Source organism: Anabrus simplex, chromosome 3 (assembly GCF_040414725.1).
Source record: "Anabrus simplex isolate iqAnaSimp1 chromosome 3, ASM4041472v1, whole genome shotgun sequence".
Classification (NCBI taxonomy): Eukaryota; Metazoa; Arthropoda; class Insecta; order Orthoptera; family Tettigoniidae; genus Anabrus; species Anabrus simplex.
The window spans coordinates 333,782,981-333,796,101 of record NC_090267.1 but is presented as its reverse complement, the minus strand read 5'-3'; the positions used below and the strand labels follow the sequence as shown (position 1 = coordinate 333,796,101).

Here is a 13,121-nt window from a genome sequence, read left to right as displayed (position 1 = left end):
ACAAAAATTTGAAAACTAAATAGGTGGCTGGAATTGATAATGATAAGATTTCTTGGGATATACTAAAGGCAATGGGTTGGGATATAGTACTATATCTGATGTACTTAATCACATCATTTTTTTCATGAAGGAGCTATACCAAATGAATGGAGAGTTGCTATAGTAGCCCCTGTGTATAAAGAAAAGGGTGACAGACATAAAGCTGAAAATTACAGGCCAGTCAGTTTGACATGCATTGCATGCAAGCTTTGGGAAAGCATTCTTTCTGATTATATTAGACATGTTTGCGAAATTAAAAACTCGTTTGGCAGAAGGCAGTTTGGGTTTAAGAAAGGTTATTCCACTGAAGCTCAGTTTGTAGAATTCCACCAAGCTATAGTAGATATCCGAGTTTCAGGAGGTCAAATGGACTGTATTGCTATTGACCTATCTAAGGCATTTGATAGGGTAGATCATGGGAGTCTACTGATAAAAATGAGTGCAACTGGACTAGAAAAAATAGTGCCTGAATTGGTGGCTATATTTCTAGGAAATAGAATTCAGAGATTTAGAGAAGGCGAAGCTTTACCTGACCCTGTAATAATTAAGATTGGAATTCCTCAAGGCAGTATTATTATACCTTTATATTTTCTTATATATTCAATGATTTATGTAAATGAATTGAATCAGAGATAAGGGTTTTTGCAGTAGGCAATGGTATGATGATAAACGCGGTTAAAGTCAGGTTCTGAGCTTCATAAATATGAAAAGCCATCTCATTCTTACAAGGTGTACAACTTTGCTTCCGCCGTTTTGTCCCCAACATTTGAGGCTTTAATGACACAGGTTACTTACACATGTATCATTCAAAGTAGTGTCCATCGCTGGCCACGACTTTCTCCCATCTTTCGGGCAGTGTTCGAATCCCGTGTCGAAAAAATTGTTCATCTTTTGAAGCGATCCACGAAACGATCCAATTTGTGACTTCTTCATGAGATCGGAAGTGTCGGTCAGCCAGGCCATGCGCCATTGATCGAAACAGGTGATAATCAGAGGGAACAATGTCTGGAGAATACAGCGGGTGGGGTAGGACGTCCCATTTTAATATTCCCAGGTAAGTTTTGACCTCTTTTGCAACATGGGGTCGAGCGTTGTCGTGTAGCAAAAACAATTTATCATGCCTCTCGCTGTATTGCGGCCGTTTGTCTTTCAATGCTCTGCTCAAGCGCAATAATTGCGTTCGATAACGAGCACCTGTGATTGTTTCACCGGGTTTTAACACCTCATACCTTGTAGTACACGACGCCGAGCTGGTCCCACCAAATTCAGAGCATGATCTTGGAGCCGAGAATATTCGGTTTTGCCGTCGACGTTGAAGCATGGCCGGGATATCCCCATGATTTTTTGCGTTTAGTGTTATCGTAATAAATCCATTTTTCGTCCCCGTTCAACGTCTCTTTGTTTCTACTCATACGGGACAGAATTTCCTTATTTCTGAATCATGCGCATGGTCTTGAGACGTTTTGAAATGGCTTGCTGTGTCACTCCCACTGATCGTGCCAGTTCTTCTTGAGTTTGACGCGAGTCTTCACTCAGCAATGTCTCCAATTCTGCATATTCGAAAACTTTCTCTCTTCCACCACTATGCCGGCCTTCGACGTTAAAATCACCGTTCTTGAAGCGTTGAAACCACTCACGACACGTTATTCCACTAATAGCGTCCTCACCAGACGTACGTGAGACTCAGCCGCTGTTTTCTTCATAATGAAACAAAACAGTAACACCTCCCGCAAATGCCGAGAATTTGGCTCGTACACTGCTATGCTCAATCGAGAACAACTTTATGATGCAGACACACATCGACTAATGCTTGAATGAGGTTATGTTGACCGAGGTCCAAGCTAACTGCCTGACGTCTGCGATCTGTTTCGTTCGACCGCTACGTACCGTTGTCACCATCCATCGGCAAACGGCGAAAGCAAAGTTGTACACCTTGTAATTACTGCGTTGATGGAGTAAATGAAATGGCGTATGGCTTTTAGTGCCGGGAGATCCCAGGACGGATTCGGCTAGCCAGGTGCAGGTCTTATGATATGACACCCGTAGGCGACCCGCGCGTCGTGATGAGGATGAAATGGTGATGGAAACAACACACACACCCAGCCCCCGTGCCAGGGAAATTAACCAATGATGGTTAAAATTCCTGTCCCTGCCGGGAATCGAACCCGGGACCCCTGTGACAAAAGGCCAGCACGCTAACCATTTAGCCATGGAGCCGGACGTTGATGGGGTGAAAGTTCTTTTTGGGAATCATTGCAAGTACCTAGGTGTTATATAAGGAAAGATCTTCATTGGGGTGATCACATAAATATGATTGTTAATAAAGGGTGCAGATCTCTGCATATGGTCACGAGGGTATTTAGAAGTTGTAGTGACGATGTAAAGGAGAGAGCATATAAGTATCTGGTAAGACCCCAACTAGAGTACGGTTCCAGTGTATGGGACCCTCACCAGGATGACTTGATTCAAGAACTGGAAAAATCCAAAGGAAAGCAGCTCGATTTGTTCTGGGTGATTTCCGACAAAAGAGTAGCATTACAAAAATGCTGCAAAGTTTGGGCTGGGGAGACTTGGGAGAAAGGAGACGAGCTGCTCGACTAAATGATATGTTCCGAGCTGTCAGTGAAGAGATGGTGTGGAATGACATCAGTAGACGAATATGTTTGAGTGATGTCTTTAAACGTAGGATAGATCACAATACGAAGTTAAAGCTAGAATTCAATAGGACAAATTGGGGAAAATGTTCGCTTTAGGAAGAGGAGTTAGCTATTGGAATAACTTACCAAGGGAGATGTACAATAAATTTTAAATGTCTTTGCGATAATTTAAGAAACGGCTAGGAAAACAGCAGCTAGGGAATCTGCCACCTGGGCAACTGCACTGGATGCAGATCAGTGGTGATTGATTGATCAACACAGTAGTTAAACTGAGAGGACTACCCCCCTGACGTTTCATCCCATTTACCATGATACCAATATCCGCTGTCCATCTCACAACATTGTCTAAGTCCACCTGCAGTCGCTCACAATCCTGCAACTCATTCACAACTCCATACAGTGTAACATAATCCGCAAACAGCCTTTTCCGTGATTCACATGCAGGGGGTACCAGGAAAAAAGGAACGAACTTCATATGGACGTATGCCCTATTCCGAATGTTTTCGGAGAAAGAACACATTTAATGTATACTCGTTTTGGGGCTAGTGGCGCGCACGTATATTTCTTATCCAACATCTTTGACGTTTCATTCTAGATGAACCTACCTCATTTGGTTACAATCTCGTTGTCTTCCTGGCATTAAACTAGTCCCTTGAACGCGTAGTTTTCCTTGGTGCGTTGTGAGTGAAGTAGTGCGAGAGATTGAGAGTGTATCTGAGAGAAGCATCGGTTAACTGTGTTTGTGCATGCGCTGGCCATCTACACTAATGAACAGTATCCAGATATGGTGCACGTTTACAGCTCTTACTTGTGTACTCATCCCGAGGTGGTGCAGCCCTTTTCAGGTACACCCCCAATGGAGGTGAGCTGCATGTACCATTTCAACCACATACCAGCCCTCCTGCCATTCTTGAATTTCTGGTAGTACCGGGAATCGAATCGGGCCCCATAGGACGGCAGCTAACAACACTAACCGTTACGCTACGGAGGCAGACAGTGCTCTTACTGCTGTCGAGGAATACCGGCAGCGCTTTCCGACATGTTCCCGAACTTAGAGTGTTTACCAGGATTTTCAGCACATTGCGTGAAACAGGTATTCTCCCAAGCTCCCACTTTCCTTCCAAACGTGTAGCTCCAAAACCTGTGCAGGAACAGCAACACATTTTAACTGGTGCAGCGTAGTCCTACTACCAGCATACTGCGACTTTCTGCACGTATCAATGTCCCACAAACATCACATTACATGCGGAAAATATGTACAGTGACTCGCATAATTATTCGGACAGACATGATTTATTATAGTTTCCTTTGTATTAGTGGTTTCAGTAACAAAAAGCACTCATATAAATTAGATACAAGTTTCTGTATGGAAAATAAAAACTAAACATCCATCATCCGTCTAATGAACACGTTCGATGAAAATATAATCATTAAAAACAAAATCAAAATCAAAACCAATATTGCACAAAATTATTCGGACACTTGCCGTTTTACTTATGGTCCTAAAGGTTCAGTATCTGGTGGGCTTTCCTTTCATTATAATTACTTCCGTGAGTCGACTTCGCATGCTCTCCACTAATTTTCGGATGTAATCGGTAGATATCTTCTGCCACTCTTCTTGAAGTCCATTTTTCAGTTATTCTCTAGATGTGATTGTTGTTTTCCTTATTTCTTTATCCAGACTGTCCCAAAGATTCTCAATCCCACTTATGTCTGATGATTGAGGGGGAGGATGAAGCACCTTTGCGCAATTAAACAATAACCACATCCTTACATTCCAGGCCATATGCTTTGGGTCGTTATCTTGATAAAATTTAAAATGTTCACCAATCCCCATCTTTTCGGCTCTCTTTTTCATATTGTCCCTCAGTATTTTAAGGTATTCGAAGTGGTCCATTTTACCCTCAATAAAAACCAATTCACCAATTCCATTCGCCGACATGCACCCCCCACACCATTACATGTCCACCACCCTGCTTCACGGCTGCTTTCATATTTTTCTCTTGAAGCTCAGTATTAGGACGCTGCCAAACTGTTATCCTCCCATCAGATTTAATTTAAAATTACTCTCATCAGCAAATATGACGTCATTCCACCTCTCATTGTCTTCATTAACATGCTCTTTGCAAACAGCATTCTCTTTCTTCGATTTACTTGATTTATGAAGGGCTTCCTTCTTGCAATATGGTCGTGAAAGTTACCTCTTCTGAGCACTCTCCGTATTGTTTCTGGATGCACTTTCTTTCCGGTGTCTGCGGCAATCTCCGTAGCGAGTTTTGGAACACTTAACTTGGGTGCCTTTTTCATTTTTCTGACGATATAACACTCTTCCCTCACAGAAAAATGCTCTTGGACGTCCTGTATGCGGTAGATGTCAATCCTGTCTTCCTTCCGGAATCTTGTGATAGTATCAGAGACTATACTTTTCTTCATTTGTAACATTTCAGCAATTTTAGGACAACTTTTACCTTTAGCATGGTGAAAAATTACTAGCTGCCGCTGTTCGATTGTGCTCTCCCTTCCTCTGCTGCCCATTTTCACCCACGTTGTACACAGCACTCTAACACACTGAATGTTTACGTTCACACTGTCCGTGGCTCTTTTACATACGACCTCTGCACAGCAAGTGACTTTTTTCCGAATAATTTTATTGAAGCACCTTAACTGCGTTCTGAGGTTCCGTGGTCACTGGTTCTCTCCTGTTTTCTAAAAAAGTACACATTTGAACGTCGTGTTGAATCTGTCAAACTGGGTTCTGTCAGAAACTGGTTTGCGTGTATGATATTTTCTCTGAAATATAGGGCCAGTGTGTAGCAAAAATTATAATTACTAATGTGTCCGAATAATTATGTGAGTCACTGTACCTATTTCAAAACGTCAAAGACGTTGGGTCGGTAAGACACATACGTACGCGCTACTAGCTCAGAAGGAAAAGTACATTGAACGTGCCCTCTCCCGGAACCATTCACAATAGGGCATATGTCCATGCGAAGTTTTTTTGCTTCATTTGATGGTTCCTATCATGTCCTTGAATATTGATCATTCCTCCTGGGACACCCTCGATATAAGGAAACCAATAACTCTTCACCTACTCAAATTTTCTGAGTTCTGTTTTCTAGAAATATAGCCACCCATTCAACCACTCTTTTGACTAGTCCAGTAGCCATCATATTCATCCGTAATCTCCCTCAATCTACCCTATCAAAAGCCTTGGATAGTCAATAGCCATACAGTCCATTTGACATCTTGAATCTTCTGGGTGAACTGAGAACGCCTTTACCAACTTAGCTGGACAGACCCATCTGGTACTATAAGGAACTCAGCTTAACGTCCGGGCTATTCAAGTCCAAATTCATATACAGTGAAACTTGCCTAAAGCGGCCATCAAGTCGCTCTTCCGAAACAATGGCCGTTAATAAAGGTGGACGCTGAATTAGGATTACGAAAGTTTGGAATCAAAGAAGAGGTCTGCTCCATCACGTTATTGCATAGAACCAATAATAATGCTATTTGCTTTACGTGCCACTAACTACTTTTTCGGTCTTCGGAGACGCCGAGGTGCCGGAATTTAGTCCCGCAGGAGTTCTTTTACGTGCCAGTAAATCTACCTACACGAGGCTGACGTATTTGAGCACCTTCAAATACCACCGGACTGAGCCAGGATCGAACCTGCCAAGTTCGGGTCAGAAGGCCAGCGCCTCAACCGTCTGAGCCACTCAGCCCGGTTTGCATAGAACTTGCCTGCCTAGAGCAGGCTATTGTAAACGTAATGTACAATGACATTTTCTTCCCTTGATTTACAATAAACAACTTTCGATGTGGTTTGTTTTGTGATATTTCCACATCTGTTCTTAGCAACACACGTTTCAAAAGATTCTGAAGTTTATTCAGATGCGAGACTGAATTCTCGCCATACTGTTAACCAAACACGTGGCACAGAGGCTACAAATTGCGCTATTCACTTGTCCCCTGATATATTTGTCAATTTTGGCAAGTTTCCTTGTTGAAACTCCTTTATCGCTTTCGAGATTCACTTTTCACCTACCCTTCAATGTTAAAACAACCCTTGACTAATCACACATTCACTGACTGAATACAATACAAAAACGGGCACATTTTCAAACATTATTTCGACCAAGAAACATTCTTAATTGACTTCACATATTGTCGGTTTTTTCAATTACGTCACCTCGTTCACAGACACGTGTAGTACAACTTACTCTACTTCACTGGTGGGTTACGGAGAAGAGAGGATGAGAAAGAAGGATGGCATTTATTGTACCTGAGAAGTGAGAAACAACAGTACTGTTTGGATGGTCAGATGTGAATAAGGTCGATTTTCTTGGTGTGTATGACAGTCTCTGAGATGAGTAATGTATTCGGAGCGGTTATTATTGACCCTTTGACCGTTTGTAAAATGTGTATGGCCGCTGATCGCGATTTCAGGTGACCGCTTAAAGAAGCGAATATTAACACGTGCTTCATGGAAATTTTATGCCGGCCCCGCGGTGTAGGGGTAGCGTGCCTGCCTCTTACCCGAAGGCCCCGGGTTTGATTCCCGGCCAGTTGAAGGATTTTGACCTGGAAATGAGACTGGTTCGAGATCCACTCAGCCTACGAGATTACAACTGAAGCCATCTGACGGTGAGATAGCGGCCCCGGTCTAGAAAGGCAAGAATAACGACCTAGAGGATTAGTCGAGCTGACCACAGGACACCTCGTAATCTGCAGGTCTTCGGGCTAAGCAGCGGCCGCTTGGTAGGACATGGTCCTTCGGGGCTGGTGGGCCGTGGGGTTTGATTTGTTTTCGTTTTATGGAAAATGTATCGGTTCCAGAAAAACTGTGCTTCCATAACTTAATCCATTGAGAGTTGAACTTCCGTTCAATTTTAATAAGAATATTTTAAATGAAATATATTTGTCTGACTGCTTTACAATGATAATACGTCAGATAACGTGCGCGAAGGTTAGTTACCTCTAATACGTAATTAAAACAATATTCACTTTCAGTAAAATCATCGTCGTGTAAAATACACTTGCCGCATGCTTACATTAGCAATTTAACAAAACATATGTTCTTCACCTTGGTCCTGCTTGTGTCAATACCCGAATTATCTGTCGAACACAGATAGGTATATAAAGGATGATCAATTCTGGAGAACACACACTCTACCAAGCTCCTAGCATCACCATGGTCTCGAAGTGCTTTGCAGTCCTCTTCGTGGCTCTGTTCGCCGTCCAGGTGAGTTCCTGTTTAGTACATTCGTCGTATATTGGTCTTAAGGGGAGTTGAGTGCCCTAACTCCGCTACAGAATGGAACCGGCATTCTAATTCGTATCCATTGTGTAAAAAGCCTTCAGCTAAACGACCGGCACCAATTACTCTCACGCCTTCCACTATTTTATAATGATGCCTCTTCTTCTTCCTCTTCGTCGTCGTAATCTTCTTCTATTTTCATCTCTATTGTAACCTCTGGTGGGATCGCGTTTACGAACTGTGTTTCATTCACTCACATTTAGCGGATATCGATGTTCAACCTGCACTGAAAAGTCTTATTGCAGATCTTAACGACTAATAACTATATAAACTTTCGTGCCAGGGATTTATAGAATTTTTACTTGTTGCTAAAAGCATGAATAGAATATCTAGTGAGATCACTCACCGAGTTCAAGAGCTCTCCCGCAGAGCGGCGCTAGTGGAGCCTAACACCAACGCTACAGGGTCAGCTCATTTAATGGAAATTACATTGATACGCAAATAATCAAATACAACACATGAAGAACACTGTCAGAGAGTTATAAATAATATTATTAGTCGGCTCGAAGAAATATCTTTGAACTTTAATAAGAGAACACACGAAATAAAACGAAACATTACGAAAAGCGAAAGCAATATTGTGCTTTACATACTTCGGCTAAAGAATCCCTTTTAAACTGAGCAAATTAAACATGGACACTTTTCTCAAATAAATTAAATGAAGTAAATTACTCACCAAAACTAGTTTGAGGCCACTTTCCATAGTTTACGAGTAGACTTCGCAGAATGTCGAGCTTGCGTTTCTCTGCGGATCTCTCCCGCTCAGAAGAAGAATCGGCACTATAATGTGAGACCAGTTTTGGAATAATGTCAAAAGTGTGTTCAATACAACAGCCAGCTCCTGATGGCACAACTGACATCGCCTCAATCTAGTCAAGACATTTGTAAAAAAATTTCGCCCCACATTAAATTGAATCTCTTCTCTTAATTTAACCTCATCGAATACAGCTATCCCGTACCGTTTATTATCGTCCATTTCATCCTTAAAATAATCTGAAATAGCACTTAAGCAATAAGTATTTACACCATAGGGACATTTACGTCCTTTGTATAGTTTCCTCACATGGTTTTATGGGGGAAGAGGTAAAACATTATGCCCATATCTTATCCTCTCGGTGATGTTATTCTAATAAATTCCCCCCAAATAATCACTACTGTACCTCATACCATTGGGAGATTTTACTTGACATTTCTTTAATACAGTGTAATAATTTTCTGCTTCTTACTAAGAAATTTACACTCTACAAATTGAAATTCGGTGCCCTTAATTTGCCCCTGTAGGAAATTAATTCTAGCTTTGGCTGAGAAAAGACTGCATTTAGCTCGCATTAAATTACGAGTTGCATTCTTTAGTTTTTTTCTCATCGATAATATTATCTTTTTGGCATCGGTAAGAGAACTAGACTGACCCTGAATTTGACTATAACTAGGCTGACCTTGAACTTGAACTTCACCGCCTACTGTTGTCATCACTGCTTCACTTACTTCGTGAATCTCGTTCCTTATCCTCTTGATACTGTCCTCACTCTTTTCGCTACTGGGTGGCTTTCGCGAGTTTACCTCAGTGGATAGGTATTTCGTTAAATTTAAAAATATATGAGGCACCGCTCCTGGTTTTATTTTCCACCTCACACGAGGAAGTTCAATGTTTTCACCATTCACAACGAAACAGTCCGCCTTTATATTTAAATCTGCCAAAAAATGCAGCTCACATATTCTGCTTTTGGCCGACAATTGCTTATCTTTTCGCGGTATAACTCTAGCCCACTTGGCAAACAGATTATTTCCGTTTGACGGTGTAAAATATCGTCTACCATCACGCTTCCTTCCGTAACCCGATTTACAACCAGGAACGAAACAGTACGCCATTTTCTCGAAATAATAGAAAACTAGTTGATTGCACACAAAGCACTGCACAGATACTAACACAGACTTTCAGAAAATATTAAAACAAACTAACAGGCGTTAAAATTATCACCACGACTTCACGCACGCTCCCTATACCTTTGCCGACAATTGGGAGCACGTGTCGTTGCAGTAGGATCGTTGAGACTGCAGCGCCACACTCCGGCAGGACCACCAACTACAAAGAGAGCGGAGTTATCACACTTGGTATTCTATTCGTCATGCTAATAGTTTAACATTGCACTAATACATCGAAGTTTTTTCGGTGATGCAAGGATGGAAAAAGTAGCGAACGTATCCTTACTTAAGGTACAGCCAGGTGTGAAAGTTGTAAACCACGGAAAACCATCTTTAGGGCTACCGATGGTACGACTCAAACCCACCATCTCCCGAATGCAAACTCACAGCTATGTGATCCCAACCGCTTGATCAAATCGCTCGGCATTTAGAGAATAAGTAATGTTAAAATTGGGTCAGCTTTGTACATGCCATTCATTTAATTGTTTTAACTATTATCAGAAAATGAAAATAAATATCTGGAATACGTTGAACACATTGTGTGTGCATGACCAAACCCTGTCCCGATTCTCTACGGGGTCGGTATGAAATGAGATGAATCGTCGTAACGAGATTTTAAGGCCGGGTGCACTTCCTGACGGCAACTTCATCGGAGGAGTGATTATGATAGTAGGATGGGTGCCGGTACATAAACTACTCCTATCAAATAGCACCAAGTGATCTGCTGAAGGCTTTACATCCCCATCCGACGGAGGAATTACCATCAACAGCATCATCCGCCCTCACTCCATATGAACATTGCGGAGAGGTTTGGAATACAATCCAGACTTTTGGTACGCAATCTAGTGATCAGATATTGTATATCACCACCTCTCCTAACTTACCGGCCAACATTCTAATGGTGAAATATTTTCTAACCAACTGAGCACGAACCGGCTAACCATGCTCTTTAGACTCGCCTTAACGATGATGGCCACCAGGCAGGCTAAAACAAGAGCATATTATACTTATTAATCGATAAAAATCTAAATAAAAATCATAATTAGTATTTCTTGAGCAGAGCAATCTTCTTAATCATTGTAATACTCGAAATTAACCAGCTGTAAATTATTTTGTACATGTGTAGTATTGATGTACCTTTGCTCTGCTCAAGTAATACTAATTCAAAGATTCAAATGGGTTAACTTGAAATAAAGAACTATGCTGACAATGGACGAGGAAGAGGTAGTTTGACAGATAGGAAAGAGGGAAAAAGTTGAATTCTTCAAATATTGAAATAATTGAAGGCCTTGAAAGTTATCGAAACTATAAACGACCTAAGCCTTGCAAATCTAATTTAGCAGCGGTAAAAGAAACAAAATAAACCCAGGGAAGTCAGAAAATAAAGTGATGCAGCTGAACAAATAAAGAGTAAAAAAATGTCAGATTAAGCAGAGGGCCTCATGCCCTCTTCCCTTTCTTCTTCCTCTATTCTTCTTCTTCAATCCTCCCTCCACCGCCGAGTTCAGGGATGCATGTGGGGCATTGGGATAGTCGCTCCTCGTAAATGTTTGTAAACTGATATTTTATTGCAATTATTCGTCTTCCAAACTCTGATATGTGGCGCCATGTTGCCAAATACAATAGCCTACAAACACGTACAAGCCGTTTCATAATTCGCAACTGAGATCAAGCATTAGGAAAACAATACAAAATACTGTGCACATTGTGATAATCAATGGGTTGGAAATGTATTCCCCATTTAACTATCGAGTTAAGACCTATCTCTCGGCGTTTAACGATGGTCGTGATTCCATCATCTTTATATTCAGACGAAGGTCGGGGAGGCTAGAAACAGGCTAGCTAAAAGCTAGGCCAGGAATTTCACCACTAACATAAAAATTAATCTTAAATTTTGTTTCAGGCCTCAGAAGCCAACGTCATCGACGACATCATTGGACAGATGGGCACGGCTATGAACAAAACAATGGCCACAATCAAGGAGAAACTGGCCGACTTGGAGAACAGTGCATCCAACATCATGGACAGCATCCAGGAGAAAGTCCAGGAGGTAGAAGACAAAGCTGCCGAGACCGTTCAGAAATACGTCGAACAGGCCCAGGAGCTTGGTGCTAACATCACTGAGTGTCAGAATACGGCCCAGGAGGCATTCGACAAAGTGAAGAACGCCAGTACCTCCGGCCTCACGGAGTGTTTGTCCACTCTTCGCGAAACCATGCAACCTGACCTCGATCTGTTGGACGGTGACATGCAGCAGGTTCAAGCATTCGCCACTGAGGCCGCTAAGAACTTCTCAGCGTGTGGCTTCATCAACCCTTCCTGCCAAATGAAAGTCATCTCTGAGGTGTCCAAGCAGGCAGCCACTGTGGGCAATAAAGTTAAGTCTGATGCCACCACATTCGCTCAGGACTTCGCCCCTGCTGAGAGCCAGTTCAACACATGCGCCCAGGCCGAGATGAGCTCTGCTGTTTCTACTACTCAGGATACCATCAAGGAAGAGGTACAGTGTATCCAACAAAAGATCCAAGAGATCAGTTCGCAGTAACTTGTAAACTACACATACATGATTTCAAAATAACAATAAAAAAAATTTTTGAACATTTTATTTATTTTATTTCCCAGTTCGGCTCAATTGATCCATATCTCGCAAGAAAATATCAACAGGCATGGTAAAGCTTCTACAGTCTGCCCCTAAAAGGAAATCTATAAACCCGTATTCCAAAATTTGATAACAGCCAACGCAGTTCGAATTTTGCTAGGTTGCGTATGTTAGCATCGTTAGCGGGGATGAATTAGGAAAGCCCAGGACCTAAGGTATCTAAGGCAGGTAACTTTTTACACTTGCTGCAGTTGCAAAACTGTCTTGGAGGTCGTTCATCCTTAACCCAGCCTTAAACTACCTTAAGGGCACTCGATACCTGCTATGAATCCCATTTTAAATGAAAGGTACATGCTCTCGTAAATTACTAAAGCAGAAAAATAGTTTTCGTTAGTATTTTGCACTTTATTTTTACACTTCTTGTTTCAATATCCAACCTGTAAAGAAGTGGCCGATCACATCACATTAACTGAAGACTTTGCCTCTACTCAGAGCGGATCCAACTCGTGCGCCCAGGAGGGATTAGCCCTGCTGTTTCCACCACTCCGGCTACCATCAAGCTTCCACCGAAGTCCCAGTCTCATCC

General features: G+C 41.9%; 1 protein-coding gene across 1 annotated transcript; it reads left to right on the top strand.

The window, feature by feature from the left end:
• The first annotated feature begins 7,875 nt into the window (after nucleotides 1–7,875).
• Nucleotides 7,876–12,508, top strand: LOC137499030 (uncharacterized). The gene is made up of 2 exons (XM_068227069.1): nucleotides 7,876–7,938; nucleotides 11,840–12,508. The coding sequence occupies exons 1-2, from the start codon at nucleotides 7,888–7,890 to the stop codon at nucleotides 12,479–12,481; spliced, it is 693 nt and encodes a 230-aa protein (XP_068083170.1). The 5' UTR covers nucleotides 7,876–7,887; the 3' UTR covers nucleotides 12,482–12,508.
• The last annotated feature ends 613 nt before the right edge of the window (nucleotides 12,509–13,121 follow it).